Source organism: Colletotrichum siamense, assembly GCF_013390195.1.
Source record: "Colletotrichum siamense strain Cg363 chromosome Unknown KSG_Cg363_contig03, whole genome shotgun sequence".
Lineage (NCBI taxonomy): Eukaryota > Fungi > Ascomycota > Sordariomycetes > Glomerellales > Glomerellaceae > Colletotrichum > Colletotrichum siamense.
In genome coordinates this window covers 7,017,879-7,041,831 of record NW_023501016.1, presented here as the reverse complement: position 1 = coordinate 7,041,831, position 23,953 = coordinate 7,017,879, and the positions used below count along the sequence as shown (strand labels likewise).

At 53.1% G+C, this 23,953-nt stretch overlaps 10 protein-coding genes across 10 annotated transcripts; 5 read left to right on the top strand and 5 right to left on the bottom strand.

The window, feature by feature from the left end:
- Nucleotides 1–366: 366 nt before the first annotated feature.
- Nucleotides 367–1,262, top strand: GLC8 (the record flags this gene model as incomplete). Its single annotated transcript, XM_036637713.1, has 2 exons — nt 367–436; nt 523–1,262. 2 exons carry the CDS (start codon nt 367–369, stop codon nt 1,260–1,262), a joined length of 810 nt encoding a protein of 269 aa, XP_036498786.1.
- Nucleotides 1,263–1,809: 547 nt separating this feature from the next.
- LCL2 (Long chronological lifespan protein 2) lies at nt 1,810–2,223 on the bottom strand (the record flags this gene model as incomplete). Its single annotated transcript, XM_036637712.1, has 2 exons — nt 1,810–2,003; nt 2,061–2,223. 2 exons carry the CDS (start codon nt 2,221–2,223, stop codon nt 1,810–1,812), a joined length of 357 nt encoding a protein of 118 aa, XP_036498787.1.
- Nucleotides 2,224–2,540: 317 nt separating this feature from the next.
- CGCS363_v005862 (54S ribosomal protein L2) lies at nt 2,541–3,518 on the top strand (the record flags this gene model as incomplete). The annotated part of the gene is made up of 2 exons (XM_036637711.1): nt 2,541–2,751; nt 2,854–3,518. The coding sequence occupies 2 exons, from the start codon at nt 2,541–2,543 to the stop codon at nt 3,516–3,518; spliced, it is 876 nt and encodes a 291-aa protein (XP_036498788.1).
- Nucleotides 3,519–4,400: 882 nt separating this feature from the next.
- CGCS363_v005861 (uncharacterized protein) lies at nt 4,401–7,397 on the top strand (the record flags this gene model as incomplete). Its single annotated transcript, XM_036637710.1, has 6 exons — nt 4,401–4,995; nt 5,098–5,513; nt 5,572–5,790; nt 5,842–6,016; nt 6,785–7,045; nt 7,099–7,397. The coding sequence occupies 6 exons, from the start codon at nt 4,401–4,403 to the stop codon at nt 7,395–7,397; spliced, it is 1,965 nt and encodes a 654-aa protein (XP_036498789.1).
- Nucleotides 7,398–7,604: 207 nt separating this feature from the next.
- On the bottom strand, nt 7,605–9,297 carry FUI1 (Uridine permease; the record flags this gene model as incomplete). Its single annotated transcript, XM_036637709.1, has 2 exons — nt 7,605–8,093; nt 8,146–9,297. 2 exons carry the CDS (start codon nt 9,295–9,297, stop codon nt 7,605–7,607), a joined length of 1,641 nt encoding a protein of 546 aa, XP_036498790.1.
- A 930-nt stretch (nt 9,298–10,227) lies between these two features.
- Nucleotides 10,228–11,345, top strand: hxnY-2 (2-oxoglutarate-Fe(II) type oxidoreductase hxnY; the record flags this gene model as incomplete). Its single annotated transcript, XM_036637708.1, has 2 exons — nt 10,228–11,277; nt 11,340–11,345. 2 exons carry the CDS (start codon nt 10,228–10,230, stop codon nt 11,343–11,345), a joined length of 1,056 nt encoding a protein of 351 aa, XP_036497367.1.
- A 1,262-nt stretch (nt 11,346–12,607) lies between these two features.
- pelF-1-3 (putative pectin lyase F-1) lies at nt 12,608–14,105 on the bottom strand (the record flags this gene model as incomplete). The annotated part of the gene is made up of 3 exons (XM_036637707.1): nt 12,608–13,497; nt 13,564–13,910; nt 13,963–14,105. 3 exons carry the CDS (start codon nt 14,103–14,105, stop codon nt 12,608–12,610), a joined length of 1,380 nt encoding a protein of 459 aa, XP_036497366.1.
- Nucleotides 14,106–15,209: 1,104 nt separating this feature from the next.
- CGCS363_v005857 (uncharacterized protein) lies at nt 15,210–16,033 on the bottom strand (the record flags this gene model as incomplete). The annotated part of the gene is made up of 4 exons (XM_036637706.1): nt 15,210–15,284; nt 15,341–15,511; nt 15,571–15,673; nt 15,753–16,033. The coding sequence occupies 4 exons, from the start codon at nt 16,031–16,033 to the stop codon at nt 15,210–15,212; spliced, it is 630 nt and encodes a 209-aa protein (XP_036497362.1).
- A 1,930-nt stretch (nt 16,034–17,963) lies between these two features.
- RKM4 (Ribosomal lysine N-methyltransferase 4) lies at nt 17,964–19,531 on the top strand (the record flags this gene model as incomplete). Its single annotated transcript, XM_036637705.1, has 4 exons — nt 17,964–18,090; nt 18,143–18,747; nt 18,799–19,032; nt 19,082–19,531. 4 exons carry the CDS (start codon nt 17,964–17,966, stop codon nt 19,529–19,531), a joined length of 1,416 nt encoding a protein of 471 aa, XP_036497361.1.
- A 149-nt stretch (nt 19,532–19,680) lies between these two features.
- Nucleotides 19,681–21,675, bottom strand: AMI1-1 (Amidase 1; the record flags this gene model as incomplete). Its single annotated transcript, XM_036637704.1, has 1 exon — nt 19,681–21,675. One exon carries the CDS (start codon nt 21,673–21,675, stop codon nt 19,681–19,683), a length of 1,995 nt encoding a protein of 664 aa, XP_036497398.1.
- Nucleotides 21,676–23,953: the final 2,278 nt, after the last annotated feature.

Genomic DNA, 23,953 nt, shown 5'->3' with positions numbered 1-23,953 from the left:
CACAGGTACTGGTACAGGTACCCATAACGCCCTCTGCAGGTCACGAACCACCCGGCCTCACCTGCACCACCCCATTCTCCGTCCTGAGTCCTGTCCGTCGCCTTCAACTCCTCAAGACCCCCCGGCAAACCGACCGACCACCTTCGTCACCAGATTTACGGAACCCCGCTATTTTTTACCTACTGCCTGCCCACATCTGTGACTACACAACTTCCCTGCTGGTAAACCAAAGCCACAACACAACCTACACCACCACACCTCACGAGGTTCGCATCACGTCTGCAACTTCTTCCCTCTAGCAACAACACCAAACCATCAACCCTAAGCTCGTCCGGCCTAGTTCATCCACCCGCGAACTACTTCAAAATGGCAGCCGTCGTCGAACACAGCCCCCCGTCGCATTCCCCTCCGGGCCACAACGCGAAGCGACCCAAGGGTAAGTCCTCCATCTCTCTCTCTGCCGACCGGCGCGAATCCCACCATACGCGATAGAGCTGCAAGACTGACTGAAGTCGTTTGCAGGAATCCTCAAGAACTCATTCCAAAGATCTCCGCCCACCTCGCCCAGCGAAGAGCACCCTCTCACCGAGAAGGAGCTCACCATCGTCAACACCCAGTACAACGCCGGCCACCGTCGCTCATCTTCCGCCGCTCGCCCCTCGGGCTCCCGCCGCCAGTCCAGCCACACCCCTTCCGCCCACGGCGACGACGAGCAGGACTTGGAGTCTTCCCAGCGCCTCAAGTGGGACGAGGCGAACCTGTACCTCACCGAGCAGGAGCGCTCCTCGACCATGAAGATCGATGAGCCCAAGACCCCCTACGCTAAGCACTATGACCCCACCGAGGATCCCTCCGAAGACGAAGAGATGGAAGACCCGACCGTTGAGCGCAAGCCTCGCACGGCTCGTGCTGGCCCTGGCGTGGAAGATGATATCCCTGTCATGTCGCTTGGCGAGCCGGAAGAGGCGGTCCCGGAGAGCGAGTCGTCAAAAGAAAAGGCCCTCAAGGCCGTCCACGTCGAGGAAACCGACTCCTCTCACGGCGGCGACGAGGATGACCTGGCTGGTCTCTCCCCCGAGGAGAGGGAGAAGCACCATCGTTTCGAGCAGTTGCGCAAGAAGCACTACGAAATGAAGGATGTGGCCCACTTGTTGGGCCACCCCGAGGAACTACCCGAAGAGGAGGACGACGAAGACGCCGCCAACCCGCCTCCTGTCCCTGCTCTTCCACGACCCAGTCAGGCCACCAACGGCCAGGCCTGAGCCCCAACACCATCAACGACCATCGCGAATGAGTTTTGGCCGGCTGGCTCGGCGGTTTGTCCACCGTTTGGCTGCGCCCGCGTCAAGGAGAGAAGACATGTCACGGGAGACGTATTACGAGCATTTTAACGGATTGTTTACCTGTTTTGGGGTTGAGGTGGAGATCAGCATCCGGCAACGGCGTGGTGACACACGAAGGAGTTCTGGGTGGTTATCACGAATGGTTTTTGCGGCGTTCCGGGGCCTTCGTGTCTGTAATCGTCGCGATTCACCAGTATTGCAGCAGGCGCCCCTCCGTCCTGGTGGTCAGGTGGTTGCAACACCGCCACCAGGCAGGAGCGTATCAGCACGAGTAGGTAGGCTTTTTGCTTCCGCCAGCAAATGGCATATTCAATAGAGTCTCCATTGCCTAATAACTCCGGTCCCGTTCGTGAATTAATAACTGTGACATTCTGCTGGCCGCCCCGTGGGGACGTGTCCATTGGTATCCTGCGCCTGCGATGCTTGGTATTCCCATCATTCTCTACAGTCTAGCAATCATCATCTCTTAGAGCATGCCCTTGCGCGCAAGCTCAACCTTCCTTGCCGCCTCGCCAGCAGCAAAGCCGCCCCTCGAAACGCAGATGCGGTTGCCCTCGGCGAGCTCGACTTTGTCTTGGTTCGCGGGCCAGGGGCAGGGGCAGTGGTGCGGGAAGTGGACGCAGGCGAGGGTGTCAGGGCAGAGGTAGTGTTCGCAGTAGGCTGCAAGGCGTTAGCTTTTCAGTCCTTATGATATACAACCTCCTGGAAAGCACTCACATCCGTCATATCGTTGCTGGTATTGCGATGGGTCGCTGGGGACGTTCTGGGGCTGCTGTTGCTGCTGCTGGCCGCCGAACATTTGCTCAAAGAAGCCAAACTGGGCCTGCGTCGAGCTAATCAGGGAGAGCAAGACGATGGGGAGGGAGGCGAGGAGGCGCATCGTGGGCAATTGGTTTCAGAAGCAGTTCAGCGATTGAAAACGTGTTTTGCAGTGATTTTAGGTGAGCGATTGTTTGTGCATCCGTTGTCGTTGTTCCTGCATCTGAATGCGCCCAGCTGTCCAAAAGACACATGCACCAAGAACATCCACCACCACCAACGGTCATCCTTATCGTTATCGCACCCCGCTGACTCAGCCGGAAAAATATCCTCAGGCGATCTCCCTGGGCAAACTCCAAGGTCCATCGAAATTCGCGATCGCCGAGCCAGCCAATCCATCCGACGACGAATGGGCAGCCCGTCCTCGAAACACACCTCATGCGTCTACTCCAAATGCAGCAGCCCTTGAGGGCCGCTGCCGCCGGTCTGCTCCGGCCGACGGTCCTCCCGACCCAGCAGCCCTCCGTCGTGGCAGCCGCGAATGCCCTCGTTGCGGGACGCCGATACGCCTCCGTCAAGTCGCAGGGTGCCTACAAGCTGCAGCCCAAGAGGACGATACCGAAGAAGCTGGGAGCGAAGCGGACGGGTGGTATGTGATCATACAATACATGCTCTCTCGGAGGAGGAGGAGGGGGAGACTGCGATTGAGCCTTTTGGTTGGGTTTTGCTAACCTTTCCCCACACATCACAGACCAGTATGTCATCCCCGGCAACATCATCTACAAGCAGCGCGGCTCCCTCTGGTGGCCCGGCGAGAACTGCATCATGGGCCGCGACCACACGATCCACGCCATGGCCTCGGGCTACGTAAAGTACTACCGCGACCCGGCGCGGCACCCGGACCGCAAGTACATCGGCGTCGTCTTCAACAAGGACGACGTGCTGCCGTACCCGACGCACGCGGAGCGCAAGCGCAAGCTCAACATGGCGGTGCACCCGATCTCGAAGCCCGTCGAGACGCCCGCCGTGTCGGCCTCGGGCATCCCGACGCAGGTCGTGCGCGCGGCGCCGCGCACGACCAAGGGCGTGGCGACGCAGCCGCCGCGCGTGCTGAAGCTGCGCGACGACTACTCGTACCGCGAGGACAACTGGCGCATCGGGCGGCTGGTGAAGCTCAAGACGGGCGGGATGAGCCGCAAGGCGCGGTTCAGGCATAAGCGGTGGGCCAAGGAGAAGATGATGACGGGCCAGAGGGCGGCGGCGGCCAAGTTTGCGGACATGGAGATTGACGAGTGGACCATTGCGGCGAGCAAGAGGCTGCAGGAGCAGAGGAACGCTGCCAGCAGGGCCAAGAACGTCAAGGCGAAGCAGAAGGCGGCTAAGAAGGCGGCCAAGGCCCAGAAGGCGAAGCGGTGATGTGGTAGGGCGGCTGCGTCTGATGAGGGGATGAGGGGGGATGTGTAGTACGGCCTGGGATCTTGAGACAGGTCTTGGGCGTAGATGTAGAATATCTTGTACAAATCATACGGACCATCCATGACATGACTGTGTGCAGCAGAGGGGCTACCTTGATAGCTCACCTCACTTCCCAAGACTACCAACAATGGGCGAACAGACCGTCGCAAGATGGCCTAGAGATGGATCGTATGCCTGGTTTCGGCAGAGGTTGATGGTTCAAGTTCTTGAGGTGGCCCTGTATATCTCCAGTCGTAGTCAATTGTTTTTCTTTTTATCTTTTTGATTTCACCTGAGGCCCATAGTGTCGATGAAGCGATGCGTCTGGTGAGGGTAGTCCTGTATATAATAACTGAGGGCACGAGTAAACGATGAGATTGGATATTTCTTTTAATAAGACTATAAGACCACCTGTGAGAATTGGAAGGAGTTTCTCAACCTTAGATTTACTCTTCCTTCCGTTTCATGTGAACTTGGAGATATTCCAAGTGGGGGTGGGTCTTGCCTTCCTTGTACCTCACTGCTGAATTCCCGCGGCAGGTACATGCCCTGGTCCCTGCCACTTTAGTCGCGTCCAGTGTCCCGGTCGCGTCTCCCACGAAACGTCAGTCTTCACTTCATTCCTACTATTCAACTTCCACATTCGCTCATTAGATCGCCATCAACGGCCGGTTGGCGCCGATTTCGACTTGAAATTGACACGCTCCCAAATAGAGACGTCTGTGACTTTGACGGCGCTTCAACCTGTCGATAGGAACGCCGTCAGCGCCCACAGCAGGTACCCCGTGCAGCGCATGCTCGCTCAAACGGGCATCGCATTCGCGACGACAAAGAAACCCGATGATGGCATCCAACCCCCCACGCATCACACCCATACCAATCCCTGTACCCGGCCATGCACCATCGCCTCAGCCGGCTCCCGCCACGTCGGCAACGAAGGTGCTGAATTCAACCGCCGCCAACCGCAATGCCTCACCATCGTCGGTTTCCAGCGCAGGAGAGGACCCCGCGAGGAAGATGAAGCGTACTAGTGCCAAGGTGAACGTCAAGCCCGGCGCATTCCTGCAGGCGCCTCCGTGGGCAGCTTCACTTCTGAGCTCTAAGCCCTCCACTTCAACTTCGACCGGATCAGTGGGAGCCAACTCCGTCTCTGGGGCCGGGGTACCTAACCTTGCCCCGCCAACTCAGGATCACAGCATGGTCCTGGACAGCCCGGAGCCCATTCGTATTGAGAGCGATATCCTGCCTCCAGATCCTGAAGGCCCCGTGAAGTCGGAATTTAGCCCCGAGGATACGCTGTTGGAGGATGTAACACCTGCCAAGCCGTCACTGTCGATGAGCTCCCAAATCCAGGCATTGCAGCAGTCGTGGCAGGCCAAGTCGACTTCAGCGGATTCTCAGGAACCGGAAGAGATTATGAGACGGGTGTCAAGTGGTGGTGAGTGCGCCTTTGGATGACCCGAGGCGAAGCCTGGCATAGCTGAGGAGGCCAAAACTGCTTGGATGAACCTCGAAGAGCACGATCTAACATGCACTGCAGATGTTCAGCCTTCAAGGAAGGCTCTCAATTGGACTCAGGCATTACAGGCAAAGACTCAAGCGTTACAAGCGAAGAGAAAACAGTCATCGGGTTTGCCGGGCGGTGATTCCAAACGCAGGCTGACAGAGAATGGCGTGGGATCTGGATCGGAGGATGCCACGGCCAACCATGGGTCGAGTCGACAGTCGATGTCAACATCAACGTCTGCTGAAGCCTCACATGCGCCAACGTCTAGCGCCAAACCGGGCTTCATCCCAATCAAACGGCAGCCCCTATCTGTATCGTCCTCAGACGACAATGGCATGCTTGGCGATGATTCAACCGACTCCGACTCTGACTCTGAACCCGATGCTCCAGTCCAGCTTGACAGCGGAGACACTGACCCGCCACCTCGCCCGTTCAAAATGTTACCAACAGTCTGTGAAACCAAGTCCTATCTCTTCAAACATATACTAATGGTAATTGCCTCGTTAGTTGTATGGGCGACCCGAAAATGAGCTTACAACTACCAACGACGGCGATCGTCTCTATTGCCAGTGGAAGGGGGAGAATACCCCGCTGGAAGCGTCATGCGGCGCGCTTTTGCCCACTGGATACACCTTGCACTCCGATCCCGAGTATCCCTTCATCTGCCCCGATCGTATGTGCCGCTCTATCTTCAGGTCGATTCAGGGGCTCGGAAAGCACTTCGGAGTAAGTTGTGAGGTTGTATGCATAGGGCCACCTTGGCTAACAACATGATAGGCAAGGCATCGAAACACTATGTACAACGACAACTTGGATGGCACCGTTTCGGCGGTCAGCTTCTTTGACATTCCGGGAACAACACGAGCCTCGCCCGTCATGGTTTCTAGGAACCCGCTCCAGGGTGACGAGCCGCCGATGCCAGAACCACAGACCACAATCTATAAGCCATATGGTTCAAAGGTTCAAGCGATGTCAACAGCAGCGGGGATACCTCAATCTCAGTCTTTGTCACAACCCCTATCACAACCCCAACCACAAACGACAGCGACCAGGACAACTCGCTCGCACGCTTCCCCTCACTCGACCCTACCAAACCACCACGAGCCGGCACAACCGTCATATTTCCAATCTGCAAAACCCATGACCTTATTGGAGTACCTCACCTCTCAACTGTCACCGACTTACAGACTCCCGGCTGAGAGGCCGGACTTCAAGGCTCTATTGAAACTACCAATGGCAAGGCATTTCCCTCCCCAGTGGACGATGAAACACTCGGGCGTTGGGAACTTGGCGCCCCTTACTGCACTTTCGCTCTTGGTATTTTTGACTGGTGATCCTGCGCCTGTGTCTTGCTCAACATGCAATGGGCCAGACCATGACGCATTTGAAAACACTCTTCGCCCATGTATTGTCCTTTCAAGCCGAGCACCTTCGTGGCTGAAGGAGACAGTCAATGAAGCATGCGCATCCTGCCAGTGGCGGTGCAATTACAAAAGGCAGAAAGTGCAATGCGATTTTCTGCCAGCCTTTAGAGGGCGGACGTTGACTGCTTTACCATCCCCTGCGCCTGCCGCAACTCCTACTCCCATTCCGTCTCCCGCCATCCCTCCCTCGTCTGCAGCGCCATCCTACAGCCTGCCCAAAAACGCCAAATTTCCTTATGGAGGACCTGCTGGTGATAACCAAGCCGGCGTGAATTCACCGGCTCTTCGTTCCCCAGCCATCACCACACCTCCCGTCGGCACAACGCCTGTGACTACGACGAGACCAAGCAGCCCGCCGAGACGAGTTACGAGGCATTCTGCGGCCACAAAGACCGCTTACGACTCTGCCCCTGCGTCGACCTCTTCTACCAAGCCGGCTCCCGCCGCTATCGTCCCGCCCAATGCAGGTCAGACAATGCCAGCAGAGCTCTTGGACATGGAAGAGTGGGAAATCGCTCCTGGACGTGTTCGCGACGACCAGAGCCAGGAACCGACGAGTAAGTCGATGATTAACCGTCACGCCATGCATCTTTCACTGACAAACTCGCAGACGTGGCATTCTCGAATGCGTACCTTACATCCAACCAAGCCGTCAGCGTCTCAGAAGATATTGCTTTTAACGTCATCGTTATCAAGCCCGGCGGCTCTCATCGATGGACCGATGAGGAGGACAAGGTGCGCATATGCTCTGTCGCCGTGGGCAAAGTCAAGGTGAAGTTGGACATGACAGACCCTTTTCAGATTGGGCCGAATGGCATGTTCAAACTGAAGCCTGGCACGTCATGCTCCATCGAAAACAGGACATACATCGACGCCATCATCCACGTTACATCCGTGACGCTTTACTAGACCATCGGCAAATCTCACGGGGCAAGAGACATGTATTTATATGTAAACGACATTAGCGACTTATTTTTAGACACTTGGCGGGGGTATTCAAAGCCGGCGCAAACATATTAAACGTCATTCACCCGCCAAAAGGGGGCATCTTCTATCTCAATCTTACATAGAGTCTCAACGTGCCTCATTCTCCGCACATGGCAGCGTCGGGCTGTTCTACACCTTCATCGCCACCTTCTCATCCGGTCCTTTCATGTCGACGTTCTCGGGCATTGTTACAGCCTCGATAACCTGGGCATCGCCGTCTTCCTCAGGCCTCACATAGTCCCTGGGCTCCACCCACTTCTCCTCCATGATCGGCGGCGGCCAAATCTTGCACGTCACCCAGAAGGTGAAACCCGACAGTGCAAGTCCAACCCAGTACGCAAAGTAGTAGTATCTTGTGACACCAATCGGCGCCGAAACACCCATGTTATTGAGGAAGCCGTAGAAGTTAGGGATGATGCCGATGATGTAGGCAACGTAGGCGCGGATGTTCCAGCCGTGAGTATAGTAATACGCTCCTGACTTCATCGAGGTGAAGGCGTCGGGAATGTGGATCCGGCCGCGGCCGATCAGGTAGTAGTTCACAAGCAGCACGCCGGTGATGGCAGACAGAAAAGTCTGGTAGGACGAGAGGAAGGAGACAAACACCGACGCGGAGCCCTGCGCTTGTTAGCATCTTAGGATTCGTTGAGGCAGTCGGCACAAGACCTACCAGCAGAAACCAGGGGTTGATTGCAAACGAGATGACGGCACAAACGAAGAAGCCCCTCCTGACGGTAATGTACTTGGGGAACAATGCCGCGATATCGTTGCCAGCCGGCAGTGAGTTCTCGAAAATCGAGCTGAAGATGCAGCAATACGCAAAGCATCCTGCAATAAAGAAGCAACCCGCGCGGTTCGCGGCGGTATATTCCGCCGTCTGCAAGTTATCCAGCAGCGTAACCGGATTCCACACCAGCTCCCCGAAAATCAACTCGCTGCTCGCGCACACGAGATTTCCCACGGCGGCGACGATCAAGTTGGCCACGGGGAAACCAAAGATGTTGCCTAGAATCACGTCGTTCTTCTTCTGGGCATACCGCTGGAAGTCTGCCGCGTTGGACGCGAAGGTTGCGCAGTTGGCCGCGCCGAGCATGAAGAACTGCACAATCAGCCACGCGCGGGTCGACCCCGTCGCGGTGCCGCCGCGGCGGACGACGGGCCCGAGGCCACCGGCCTTGGTTGCGGTCCACGCCAGCATCGCGACAGCGGAGACGACGAAGACGGCGAGCTTGGCGTAGACGAGGCCGCGCATCTTGGGGACGGGGATGACGAGGAAGGCGCAGGTGATGAGCCAGAAGATGACGAAGCCGATCATGCCTGCGGTGGTGAGCGCGCTGCCCTCGCCCATGGTGTTGGGTATGTCCGCGATGCCGGGGATGATGGCGTGCAGCATGACGTAGATGCACTGGCCGCCCTGGACGGCGTTGACGCCGTTCCAGACGATGGCCATTACGGCGCGGTTGAAGGTCGGCCACCAGGCGCCGTAGACGCCGAAGGCGGTGCGGCAGAAGACGGGGAAGCCGACGTGGTAGGTGGCGCCGGGGCGGCCGTTGAGTGTGATGATGATGGCGATGAGGCACTGGCCGCCGAAGGCGCAGCCGAGGGACTCCCACATGGAGAGGCCGAGGGCCTGGGCGGTCGAGGAGGCGTACCAGTTCGAGACGGTGGCGACGGCGGAGAACCAGAAGGTGAAGTAGGTCCATTGCGTCCAGGTGCGGTCGGCGAGCTTGAGGGGCCGGATGTCGTCGTTGTTGAGGAGGGCGTCGTGGCCCTCGAGGGTGCCGGCGGCCGGGGGGACCCGGAGGCGGTTGAGCAGGCCCATCTTGGTCAGCTCGTTTGTTGGAGTTCAGTCCGGTGTTCAGGGAGTTGATCAAAGTTGCCCGCCCACCCGCTGTACGAACAGCACGAAATTCGATGAACATGGTGCAGGCGTGACGGGAGACAACATGTGTGCGAGCGACTTATACCAAATCATGGCGATTCAAATTCTAATCATATCAGAGTCTCTTCGTCAGCGGCAATGATAAACCGAAGATACTGGGTGCCGTCGACGCGGTGGGATGTGGGGGAGATAAGCTGCCCCTGCAAGGATTACACGCAGCGGCATGATCAGCGCGACTCGTAGGACGGCCCTCTCCGGGGCGCATGTGGTGTTCGCGATGGTTTCGAGAGGCGAATGGGGTGTAACTGATAGGTGCAAGCCGAATTCAACTTATAAGAGCATGATATATCCAGCACGTGGTCTTTGAAGTGCAACAAATCGCCCATAGCTTACACGCAGAGGCTCGAGATGGGCCGCAGAACAAGCCCCGGGAAAGCACCCCTGGCGCTCCGAAAACCGGGGTGAACCCCGTACCCCACACGGCCGTTGTCGGCCCAGACCTCCGACCGATAAGGGACCGACAAACCGCATCGCACGCCATTATCTACGCCTATCGTGCAATCTCCCGCAGCAGCTGCAGGTTAGGCGAGATCCGGTGAACTCCGCCGGAAATCGAAATAAAGCCTCATTGAGGCTTTACCACAATTGAGGCTCAAGCTGTTCGTCGATCTGAGCCAGGGGCCCTGTCGTCGGAGTTGAACGGCCTCATCCGTTCGTCTGAAGCTATTTATCCGTGCGCCAGAACCTCGCAATCAATCTTATCGCCACTGAAAGATGATGAGACCATAGAAGAAGAAATCTCACCACTACACATCCACAACTCATCACGCAGTTTGCCTACACAGGCAGTTTAGACTCAACACCGCCAACATGTCGACCACGGTGACGGAAACGGCGCCGGAGAGCTACAAGCTTGAGCTCATGTCCGCCTACGGCCCCGTCTACCGCGACGTCCTCCGCACCCCGCCCCGGGACTGCTCCCCCTCCGAGGTCCCCGTCATCGACCTCTCCCACATCCGCGGCGCCGAGGCGGACCGCAAGGCCCTAGCTGCCACCATCCGCGACGCCGCCGAGAACACGGGCTTCTTCTACATCAAGAACCACGGCATCCCCAAGGCGACGATCGACGCGGCCTTCAAGCAGGCGCAGGCCTTCTTCTCGCAGCCCAACGAGAAGAAAGCCCTCGTCGCGCAGAATAAGTCAAAATTCTTTAACGGCTGGACGGAGAAGCGCGCCGCGCAGATCTCGCCGACCGAGACCAAGGACCACCGCGAGGGCTTCAGCTTCCGGTACGACCCGGCGCACGACCCGGAGCCCAAGGACCCGCAGGCCGTGCCGGCGGAGGTGCAGCCGTGGATGAAGCACGAGGACTTCGTGTGGGAGGGCACGAGCCACCTGCCCGGGTTCAAGGAGGACATGGTCACGTACTGGCGGGAGTGTCTGACGCTGGCGCGGAGCATGATCCGCATCTTTGCGCTGGCGCTGGACGTGCCGGAGAGCTACTTTGACGACGTCATCACGTACCCCGGCAGCGACAGCGTGTGCAACTACTACCCGAAGAACACGGAGCCGCAGGACGCGACGATCGACGTCGGGCTCGGGGCGCATACGGATCTCCAGTGCTTCACGCTGCTGTGGCAGGACAGCGTGGGCGGGCTGCAGGTGCTGACGAAGGACGGGCAGTGGATCAAGGTGCCGCCTGTGCCGGACACGTTTGTGATCAACATTGGCGATTTCCTGCAGAGGCTGTCGAACGACCGGTTCAAGTCGACGGTGCACCGGGTGTTCAACTACGCACCGACGGACCGGTACTCGATGCCGTTCTTTTTCGGGTTCAACCACAATGAGCAGTGCGCGGTGCTGCCCACTTGCGCGGATGAGAAGAACCCGCCCAAGTATGAGCCGATCAGCTGCGGAGAGGTGAGTTGAAGCGCTTCTTTATTTTACATACTTACTGACGTTTACCAGTGGTGTCGTTTGAGATTTGAGAGGACCTTTGAGTTTTCGAGGAGGAAGAATCAACTCGAAGGCAAGACGGAAAATGTTGCACCGTATTGAGAGACACAGGGCAAATAGCGGTCGTTCTCAAAAGCTTGATTCATTATATCCAAAGCAGCGCTTGAAATAGAGTAAAACTATGAACTTCATTCATGGTCCAAGTACACAACTTCGGTCCACCACCCAAAAGTAGTCCTCACGTGCAATAGTAAGAGCCGTTGCAAGCCCGCTTACACTGGCTGAACTCCGAAATGATGCTGCAGTCCCCGCTTGAGTTACACTGCATCCCTCCCGGATGACATTTTGAGCTTGATGAGGTTGTGGTGTGCGCGGCCGCGGTGGTGGTGGTGGTGGTAGTCCCGTCACTATTGCCGCTGCCGCTGCCGCTATTGCTCGTGGAGGCGCTGCTCCCAGACGGCGACGAATGTTGAGTAGAGACTCCAGCGGCAACACCAATGACAATGATAATGACGATAGCGAAGAACACAACGCCGAATATGATGGCCTTCTGGCGATTACGCCGGAACCAGGAGCCGGTCGGAGGTCCCTCGGTCTCCCCGGGGCTTTCGTTCACCGAAAGGTACGACTGCAGCTCGGTTACGCCAACAGTTTCAGTTTTGACAGGAAGACCATGATGTTGTTGCTGTTGTTGCTGTTGTACTGACGAAAAGACTTCTGGGCTGACTTGCTGAGGAGTTACTGGTTGAGGGGCTGCCATGTTTGTAGTGTAGATCTGGGCGCGGATACCAAAACCTGGGGAAATGAGTAGTGTGAGATTGCCGTGAGACAAAACTGCCAATGGAGCAGCTTTAAATGCCTTGGCAGGCTCAGGATCTTGGACCAGGCTGAATTTGGCTTTACGATGGTGGCGGGTCGCTCTTTGTTGCCAGCAGAATTCATCGCAGCCTAGCGTAACGCCTCCTACCAGCAGATCGACTTACAAGCCGGTAAGAACTCTGTTATTCATCGCCAAAATTGCGCTATGTTTTCAGCTGAACGCCTCAAGGTGCCCTGCAGCCTTTCAGCTGAAAGGAAATATCGCCGTAACGGCCACAGGAGGCATCTTTTGGCTTTTTGACGATTATTGAACATGACCAGACGGGTGCAGCACTCGTTTCAGACGTTCAAACAGCCATGAATGTGAACAACTCTCGTGGTAAGATAAAGAATTAGAAACTACATCAGAAGAATGGAAAAAAGCGTTATGTGTTGGTTGGAAAGAAATCTGACAGATGGCCTTAGGAAGCTAGGCTCAATGGAGGCGCTTGAAGCGCAGAGACTGTCTAGCCTTACAAGCCGACTTAGCCGGCCGAGAAGCAGAAGAAGTAGCGTTGACTAAATGGGCAGCAGCAGACAAGAGACCAGAAGAAGTCGGTACGGCAGTGGGTGTCGGCGCCAAGCCAGCAGATCCATTGACGCTCGGCGGCAGGGTTGGGAAAGCGGAGGAAGTGGATGATGCCGGAGGACTACTGCTGTTAAGCTTGCCAATACCAGCATTGGCCTTCACAAAATCCGGGACGTCGGAGACCTTCATTGGCTTCAGGAGAGACTCCGACGCATACTTGAGCTTGTCGATAGCAACGGTCTTGTTCAGGGGAAGCAGTTCGCCAGACTGGCCACCAACGCTGTTGGGCTCGCAAAGGCGCCCCATGGGATCCTGGCAGGCCGCGGCATCCGCGGAGGTCTCCACAACGAAGATCTCTCCGGCGCTGTTGTAGGTGTTGGGCTCGATGGGTCGGGAGACATTCTCGAAATGGTTGCCCTCGAGCAGGGCCTGGATATGGTCTCCGATGGCAAAGGCGTGGTCGTCGTCTCCCTCCCACAGATTGTTGACGCCCTGAAACATGACTTCCTTGGATCCTCCGACGTTTGGCGCGCGCCCAGAGACATGGTGAAGGTAGTTATAGGCGAAAGTGTAGTTCGCCTTCGAGGCGATGAGGAGGGCGTTGTAGTAGTGTTGCTGGTTGCAGGAGAAGTCCGTCTTGCCGTCGAACTCGTGGTGGGAGATGGTAACAGCACCGGCAGGGCCCCATCCGGAGACGATGTGCTGGCGGCCAATCAAGGAAGTCTTGCAGTGGTCGATCCAGATCTTGTCAGTGCCGTCCATGGAGATGGCGTCGCCGCCCCAGATGTACTCGGGGTCTGCGAATGAGCCTCGTCAGCGTCTTTGATCCCTGGACACGACAATGCGTAGGCGGGGCTACTTACTCAGCTCTGTGATGTGGATGTTTTGGAAGATGACGTTGCTGACATCGTGGGACATGCGGAATCCCTTGCCTCGAATGACGCCGCTTTCTCCAACACCAACAATGCTTTTGTTGCTGGCAACATAGATAGGTCGAGTCGGTGCGTTCCAGTAGGTGCAGGAGATCTTCTGCATGTCACCACAGTCGTCGCCAATGTACACCTGACCATGGCGACTAGAATCCTTGCATTGGTAGGACTTTTCGTCCCGACAGCATGTTCCGTCTGTGGATCCTTCGGTCTCAAGGAAGTCAAACAGACGATCAATCATGATAGTACGGGGCTGGCTGTCAGTGAGCCATTCGACAAGCCTTGATACTGAGTCAACCTGACGAAACGCCTCTGCCCTAAGCATTTACTTACTCTTCATTGCTTGATGGAACTTGAGGCTTTGCGTCGCCACCACCTGTGGTGCCGGCTGCAAATCCAAATGCCTCTCCGGTGACTTGCGCAGCTATCTTGCCCGCAGCAGCCGCTGCAACAATGGAAAGAAAGAATGACTTCATGTTGGAATCAAAAGAGTGACAATGAATGAACGTGAAAATCCGCAAAGGACCATAAGGAGTGGACTGAAGAAATGTACTACCAAAACAGCATTGATTCGAATTCCGTTGCGTTTGAAATGTATTTAACACCGTGATCCTTCAACGCGGAGGTTCCTGTAGACTGACCCCAGGCCATCTATACAATAAGATGAACGGATCGTATAGAGTGGGGTTTTCTAGACCGATTTGGTGTAGATATTCCGCGCTTTTCTGCTTAAGGTCAACGCAGCAGGGCTCAAAGTCCTTAGTGAATCTCAGGTGGCCGTTTGTGGCCATCCGCGGCTCGAATGTCCGACAGCTAGTCAGCCAACACAGCAAACAATGATTACCGATATCCCCTGATTTGCTTACACATAATACGAAGTCTTCCCAAATGGACATGTCTTGAGCCTTTCCCTAATGAAATGCCAAGTATCTATGGGTTGAAGAAGGGCAAGTTCCTTTCTTGTGGACCCGGGCGGCAGTTCCCTTATCCGCTTAGCACCTCTGTTGTCGATTTCGCTCTTCAAACGGACCAGGGACACACACTGTTCCCGTTGTCTTTGCCATTTTTATCGTCATTCCTATTGCCTTTGTTGTCGTCTGTCATCCCTGAAGTCACTTCGCCCAGTGAACAACGACACCGAAAGGATTGTAGCCAGAAACGTGCTACCCAGCGAACTTCGAAACACGACCAAGTTCGTGATGTGTATTACGACACATCGATGTTTACAGAATCCTTCCAACACTTTTAACACACAAAAGGGTCGAATCTTTCTTAGAGGTGAATTCCAGTCTGTTGTGGCACAGTCGTAGAAGATCATTCTCTTGCGTCTTGCGAGATAAGGAATTTTTATCAAAAGCATGCTTCGATTCAGAGTTATATATGAGTGCGAGTGTATAGAATGAGTGTGGTAAAAGCTCCTTAGTCATAAGAGCTAGAAGTCTTCAAAACAAATTGTCTCCAATCAAGAATTGCATCAATAAACATAGGAGTTATTCCATCCCCCAAACCAAGTTTTACTCAGATACCAGTCTGAGGGCACTTTCATCAACGACGATTGTTAAATCAATTGCACCAGGGCGTTACTGGCCCTTGCCCTTGCACTTGCGCCACTGAACATAATATTTCTGGGTAACCTTAAGATCGTTGGAATCGACCTTGAGTAGAGTTCAAGTAAGCTTTGAAGTAGGAAAGTAGCATGTCACAGACTTACAGTCATGAGGGAGGCTTTTGTACTGCTCAGGGGATTGAGCTCGATGGCAGTCTTGATGTTGAGCATGCCTTCGGTGCCACAGGGAGACCAGACGATCGACTCAAGACTGAACTTGTCGGTCTTGGTGTAATCATCGTTGATCGGGCCCTTGAAGGACAAAGTTCGGTGAGCCTTATGAAAGGTAAGCATGCGTTGTCTGCGATTGATGGGGAAAGAATTAATAGACTCACCGTCTTCTCATCTCCAGAGAAGTAGTAGGTCGCCTTGCAGTAACCTTCGACACCCTTGGCGAGGTTGACGTGGCCTCGCACCGTGGACTGGAAGATGGAGAATCTATACTGTGGATTAGTACGTGGAAGTATCCCTAGGGAAGCAATTCAGGTCATGTGCAGCAAATCAGCGTGCTACTCACTGGTATCCTTGAGGATAGTGCATCTTGACATTGAGTTGACACGCCTTGCGGTGCTCGACAGGCTTGATATTGGGACCAGACTGGACGTTGTACTGATCGAACATGAGGGTTACAATATCGCGGGCGTCACTGAAAGACTTGGCCACGCTCCCTGCAGGGCAACCAGAGCCACCGTAGTTCACGTCGACTAGCCTCACCTGGTTCAATGGAGGAGTGTCACCTCCCATGGGGATTGCGGCAACGAGGCCCAGGGCAAAGGGAATGAGAGCGGCGACACGCATTTTGAGCTTCAGTGAAGTTGGTCTGTGAGAGAGTGCGTTGGTAGTGCGAATGAGAGTGTCTGGGGACGAGTAAGAGATTCAACTTGCCATGGTTGAGAAATCATCGTCCTTTTATAACGAGACCGCAACCCATCAAAAGGTCCAAGACGAAAGAGACTGACGCACTTTCAGCTTTTGAGACACCCTCAATTGTCACCGCCACTTGTTCTGGGCTTTGATCCAGCCCACGATAAACCCCATTCTCGCCAAGCTCGTATCTGGAGGTGCTTGCTAAGTGAACCAAAGGCAAATGTTAACTGAACCGGTCTCTCATCACCCCGGACTCGTAGAACGCTGACAGACCTTATGAGGAACAGCGGTGACTTCTTTCCCTAGCTACTGCATTAAGATTCGTCGGGTCTAAAGGCTGAAGAAGCTTGCATATAGCTGACACGAAAAGGCTGTTTTAGCTGTGTTCAATAAGATCACTCATTGTATTTCTCCTGGAGTGTGCTTAACACACGAGCGTAGCTCACTTTGCCGTCCCACTACTCCTATAATTCGCTTTGAACTTCGCGGCTTCTCGCAGAAGCAAATTTCAACTCCTTGGTCAGACACCGAGAGAGTCATGTCGTCAGTCGCATATTATATCCGTCATGTGACGAGTCTGATGGACCGTGTATGGTGCAGCGCACTTGTATATGTTCAAGTAGTATGAATTGGTTCTTTTTGAAGAGGCGAACGTCGTATGTGTGAAATGTCGAACATAATGAGGCTAATGTGGTGTCTGGATGTCGACATCCGCGAGCTGATCGTTGTCTATAGCTGTCTAGTCACTAATATCCAACGGGGGAAGCACAGACGGGAATCGGCCCTAGGAAACATGAGCCTAGACCTTTCCAAAGTTTCCTCACTTGGGCTGATATGTAAGCACTGCATGCAAGTACTCGGGCATATTGAGGCTGAGTATGACGAGTGTCACTTCAAGTTAGTTGGCGACAAGCTGGAGAACAGGGAGTATGACAAGACATCCCTCAACAGACTTAGCGGTCAGGATGTGCGCTGGCGAACGCTCCAAGCGAGACGTTTCACGACAGATTCGCGCGTTTATGAAACTATCCTAGCCATGCTAACGTTGGTTGGCCCGATTCAGCTCGTGGCCGTGAGGTGTAATACGCTGCGTTGTTGGCCAGGCTAACATGTGTGTAGTGTTGAGTGGGTGTTCCACCACGCTTCGTGATACGTCTTGGCAAGTTGAGGATATCGATCAGGCAGTACAAAAATGAGCGACTGAATTCTCTTACGTTTCATTGTTCCGATTAAGCCTGCCCTGCCTCATACTCTTAAGGGAGCAAGCAAGCTCTCCCGGTATGTTCAGCAAACTTGGGATTTGCGAGTAATTTGAAATTGGAGAAACAGCTTTGATCGAAGACTCAGCACGATTTCGCAGGCTTATCATTAATTGGCTCTCACTATCACAATTTCAGCTGATGAGCTGACTTGGAGTCAAAAGTAATGAAATACATAGCTCTTCAGGTTTCTAATCGGATGAGGATACGACTGAATATTACTTAATGTTAGAGATTATAAAGAGAAAAAATGAAAATGAGTGAAATTCATAAATAGACACCCAGAGCCGTATTTGACGGATTCATACTGCGGGTGTTGTCTGATGCGAGGGTGGTCTTGGTAGTGTGGAGCCGTGGGTAAGGTGAATTTATTAGACAGTGGATCGCCAACAACACAGTAAAATGTCACGAAATCTTTTCACACACTGTGCTTGCCAAAAAATTTGGTCACCGAGTCGCAGGTGACCTTTTCGGAAGCCAATCTCATGAGGCAATCACACACCAGAACTCTACCCGCGCAAACTCATTCAACTTACTGAGATCTCATCCAGACCTGAACCAATTTTATCTCATTGCGGTCAATCATTTTAACCGTAAACGCCATGGGTGACGAATTTCAGACCAAGTCGCAGGGTTTCCTGGCTTGGTTCAAGTCCCTGCCGGGTGCCACCTTCCACAACGACATCGAGATTGTCGATTTGCGTGGACAGAACGCTGGACGAGGAATCAGTAAGTCTAAGGACCAGAAATTTCTGGCGAGTACCTACTAACAGTTTCATAGTCGCCACCAAGGACATACCGGCAGAGACAACGCTCTTCACAATTCCCAGGAGAAGCATCATCAACGTCGAGACATCTGAGCTCCCCAAGAAGATCCCCCAAGTTTTCACGGGAAATGATGGCGACGACGAGGACATGGAAAACGAGCCCTTGGACTCTTGGGGCTCTCTCATTCTAGTCATGATCTACGAGTTCCTTCAAGGTGCTGCGTCCCCTTGGAAGCCATACTTCGAGGTCCTCCCTGAGAAATTTGATACTCTCATGTTTTGGGAGTCATCCGACCTCGAGCACTTGAAAGGAAGCGCAGTGTTGTCTAAAATCGGCAAAGAGGAGGCCGACGAGATGTTCCGCTCTCGCATCCTCTCAGTCATCGCGGCCAACCCAGCGATTTTCTACCCCGAGGGCTCTTCACCACTTGGAGAGGCAGAGCTATTGCAGCTGGCCCACCGCATGGGTAGCATAATCATGGCTTATGCCTTCGATCTGGACAATGAGGAAGAGCCTGAGCAAGAGGAGGACGACGAGTGGATCGAGGATCGTGACGGCAAGACCATGTTGGGCATGGTCCCTATGGCCGATATTTTGAACGCCGACGCCGAGTTCAACGTGAGTCCGGAAATGCTCTCTCATTCTTGAGCAACCACTGATAAACTTCAGGCACACGTAAACCACGGAGATGATGAGCTGACGGTAGCCGCACTCCGTCCCATCCCTGCGGGAGAGGAGATTCTCAACTACTATGGCCCTCACCCGAACTCCGAGCTGCTCCGCAGATACGGCTACGTCACCCCCAAGCACTCAAGATACGACGTTGTGGAGATTCCATGGGATCTTGTGCAGGTTAGCGTCTCGGAGCACTTGAAGATCGGGGACGACGTCTGGAAGCAAGTGGTACGTCGCTGTTTAACCCTCCACATTATTATGGCTAATGAGAAAATAGGAGGAGTACCTTGGCCCCGAAGAACTTGAGGACGTCTTTGTTCTCGAGCGGGAATCTGGAGAGCCTGACTCCGAAGGCCAGATCAGGACGGTCGCAGAGGTCCGTGAGATCTCCGCTGAGCTCGAGGAGCAGCTCAAGGCCGTCTTGAAGGCTATTAAGAAGATTAACGGCGATCTGATCCCCGACAAGCGCAAGAGAGACGAGGTATTCCACGCAGTAATTGTCTCGACATTGCAGAAGATCTTGAGCCAGTATCCCACATCTACTCAAGAGGACGAGGCCCTTCTTTCTACTGGCGATCTGACCACCCGACAGAGAATGGCTATTCAGGTGCGTCTGGATGAGAAGAAATTGCTCCAGGAGGCTCTTGAGTTTGCTAAATCCACAGCGCCTGCGGAAGGAGAGCAGGAGGAGCCTGAGAGGTCTTCCAAGAAGGCGAGAACGGCATAGAAGGGTCACCAAATCAGCACATGCAACAAATAAGGCATTTGAGTCGTGGCGAAGAAAGATACCAACAATATCAATAGACCTTTGAATTGAAGTGCAAACTTGCACAAGCTTGATGGGGTCTACATAATTGTCTACATAAATAGGGAACTTCAAGTAGCGAAAGCTGTCTGTCCCGTCAGAACTGTGCTCAAAACACCCTTGTCCACCAACTCGTTGATCATGTTGAACAGAACAAAGTCGCAGCCCCTCTTGGCCACAAGGTTTACAGTCACCGGCATGATCTCCTCCTGGAAGGTGACATTGCTAAAGTAGGAGACCTGACCAATGGGCACAGTGAAATCCGCATCGCCAAAGTACGAGGCCGAAGTCGATGCTGCCTGAGCGGTGGTGGGGTTGACAGGGAGGGTTGCCCCCGGACCGCTGTTCAGATCCTGCTCTCTGAACGTAGGAATGCCGCCAGTTCCGACGTCGTAGACGAAAATCGACTCTGAGCAAGAATCATTTGTGGTAAACAGAAATTTCTCGTGCCAGGCAGCTGCATCACGGGTTCTGTTGGCCATTGCGGACTTGTAAGCGTTGTCGTCAACGGTCAGACTGTGAAAGACCCCTCGGTATGGGTTATCAAGAGCCGGAAAGCTAGGGCTGTACTTTGCTAGCAAAGGCTCTGAAGTCTGACGGATCAGATCATGAGTCCAGAGAATGAACAAATCGCTGAGGACTTGCGAGATGGGCCGTTCTGTGGTCTCCTCGATCGTTTCCGTTAGGTTGAAATTCTCCACTGTGGCGCCCAAAGCTGCAGATGCGTCGCTCAAGAACTTTTGGAGAATGGTCTCGGCGGCAGCATTCTTCAGCGGCAAATGGTCGACGGGGTAGAGAATACGTTTGGGAAACGTGCGGTCGTCGGGCACCGACAACTCAGGCAGGCCATTCACCGAGGTGGCCTCGTGGAGTGACGGATCGTACCACGCCTTGGCAAAGGCCGCCCACTTGGCAGGGTCGCGAGCAAACAAGCCGGCAGTGTCGGCATTGAGAGCGTTGGTGATGACATTCTCCATGACAATCATGCCCTGCGAGGGCCTGTTGCCAAAGGTACCAGAAAAGGCAGCAGGCTGTCGGACCGAGAGACCAGTATCGGTACCGACGGCAAAGTCAAGCCAGTCGTACGCGGCAACGGAGCAGCCAGCTCCAGCAGAGGAGCCAGAGCAGCTCAAGAAGGTGTCGCCACGGGGATTGCGAGGATAAGAGGCGTCGTTCCAGTCCCAGGGGTTCTCGGGAGAAGCAAACTGAGCTGTCTTCTGCTTGCCCACGATGACTCCGCCGACATCGATAATCTGCTGGAGCGCTGGCGCAGTCTTGCTTGCGACGTCGTTGACCGCAGCGTAAGCTCGACTACCAGCAGTAGTCTGAATACCTTCCAGATCATAGATGTCCTTGACTCCGATACGCTGGCCTGCCAACGGGCTGTCATCCTCGGTACTGTAAAGTCTTGAGGGGACAGGGATCATGGGATATCCCCAGTCGGCCTCTGCCTGCGTCAAAGACTTGTAACTGCCATTCGACTCGTACACGCCAGTCACGAACGTTCTGTACGTGTCGACATACATGCGGTGGACCTTGCTAAGCCAAAGGCTCTCTCCGTCGGTAATGGCGAAGAAGGGGCAGGGGGTGAGAGTTGAGCTACCACAAGTGTTGGGCCCATCCGCGCCGGCATAGATGATAGTTGACCCGAGTCCTTCGAGATAAGTAATCACCGAATCATTGAGGTCATCGGAACTACTAGCGCTGACAAGGACGTTTCCGAGGAAGTCCTGAGTGAAGACGTCGTCCTCTCCCAAGGCTTTTTCAACAGCCTGCTGAAGCTGCTCACCGGTAGTTTCAACGGAAAGAGCGGATATATATGTAATAGGTCCTTGAGAGGGGTCCGAAACACAAGGAATAGATGACACAGGACCAGAGGTGACGGCGAGATACTGATTGTCTCCAACACGGAAGACTTGGTCCTGGTCGTCTGAAACGAAGGTTGATTGAAAAAGAGTGCCATTTAGGGGTGTGAGACCGTGTACTGGCACGAAAGCGACGGCTGCAGTAAGCCCGAGCGGCAAAAGAACGCTTCTCATCTTCATGATAAGGGCTGTGATGGCCATTGAATGCTGAGAGAATGATGCTGCAAAAGAACACTCTTGACCGTCTCGTCCGGACGTGCTTTTATAACATAATTATAGACGCTTAAAATCAATGAGATCTCTCTGGTCATCCCAAAAAAGTGAAGCAGACAGGTGATACTTCCAGGTTGACAAAATTTCCCATCATCTGCAGCTGGGGATATTGAGACCGAGAGCCCAAAGTGGCGTCGTTCCACAACGCGTTCCACAAGGCATTCCACAACGCGTTTTCCAGCGCGTTCCACGCGATAGTTTTCCTGCTTCCATGGATATCCTTCCACAAAGTGAGGGAATTAGAATTCAACTTACCCATCGTGATGGATATCGGCCTTACTACCTTGTATCACTGGATTCTACCCGATGATAACGACAAAAAGCCCGCAATCAACACCACCGTAGTCGTCCTGGCTATGGGGACAGCTTCGAGGCATGCGGAGACAACTAGACTGAATCACTGCTAGCTCTGTGTTGTTGCCGGAGCTTGCCCTGAAAGGTATCTGGTGTCGAAGACTTGCATTCGAGGCACGTTGTGTGTCCCCACCCCCGCCGCCTTCAGCGATGCGCGCGGATGACAAGCTTTGCATTGGACCCTGATTCCTCACCTTCGCATGGGCGCCATGTAGGGTCGCTCCACTTCAAGAACTTTCTCATCAATTCCAGGGGCATAGCGGTGGGGCACCTGATCTATGTTTTCATTGATGAGGCGGGCTCATTGGCGATAATATCCGAGAATTACCACGCGAATCCGCCGAAGATGTTCGTCGTTCATCGTCCAACCAGCCCCCATTTCAGCATCACATCTTACGAATCAATATTGGCGATTGGGCTATTGTCTGTCTAGACCCTCAGGTACCAAACGAAGTCAAAACTTTCGCGGCAGCATCAGGGGACAACCAAGGCAGGACATGTGGCTATCCTTGTAAGGCACGGCGCCAAGCTGTCAAAATAACCATGTCTAGTGGAGATCACGGAAAGGGCCTCACGGAAGGGGCCGCTGCATGGACCCATCAGTGACCTACCCTGTTCCCCTGGATCCGCTCTCTACAGCGACAGCAATCTAGCCAGACGACAAGGGCTGTCAGGGACAAGTAGACTTTCTGAGTCAGTGGCATATGCCAGTTTTGTTGTTGAAATCGTAAGAAAATCATGCAGAGTGAATCTGATGAGTGATACTAATTGCAACCTTTTGCAACCCTTCCTCACGAGGTACTTCCACCCTTCCATGAGCATTGGAAAATTCCGCGCTGTTGTTGAGCAAATTATCAGTTCACGACTCATCGAATGACTCGGCCTATGTGATCCAGTCTATCCCCTTGTTTGGTATGCTCAACCTCATAGTGAGCTTCAGTTGCCGCTGGATTTGAATATCGCCAATACTGGTTGTCACGACCGGGACTATTAGCGTATGCATCGCATTCGTCTCTGAAAGGTTTGAACATCTGCTTCTAGCCTTGAACGAGCACAATACCGTCTAGTATTGGTAACTGAAAATCATCATCAAGAGCTCTTTTCTTGAGTTTCCGAAATTCGGAAGGGATGTGCGTGCTGATCACGAATGAGATATACTTTTTAACAGCGCTGCTAACCAATCAATTAAGCTAAATCTGAGGGTTAAATTTAACTAATTAACTTAATAATTATAATAGTCTTATTTAAATTAACTGTTTTAATTAGTCTTAAATATAATTACTTAAATAGGAAGTTAGTAATACCTCTTATAATATTTTTAGAAGGTTAAAATATATATTATATAATAATCTAAAACTATTTAACTCTTCTTAGCTTCTCTATTTAAAGTAATAACTACTTATAGTAATAGTACTACCTTAAACTTAGTTCTAAAAGTATTAGGTCTACTTAAATATTAAGGGTATTATTAATAACTTTTATAATATTAATAGAAATTTAGTAAAGCTAAATATCTTCTTATAGTTAGTTATTATTATTAAGATAATAAAGATATTAAGAGTAAGTTTACTAAGCGTTAAGAAGGTTTATTAATATAAAATCTATTATTAGATAAGGTTATTAATAAGCTAAGTAATAGAGAGATAGAAGTATTACTTTAGCTTATTAAAATTATTAATAGTAGCATTATAAGCCTTATTAGCTAACTATTAATAATATTTAGAGTCTTTAGCTTTTAGAGTAATAGTAATTAATATAAATATAACTTATAGAAGTTATAAATAAAGCTATAAATTAGCTTAGTTAGATATATTAGTATATTATTATTATTAGTATTTATAAAGTCCTTTTT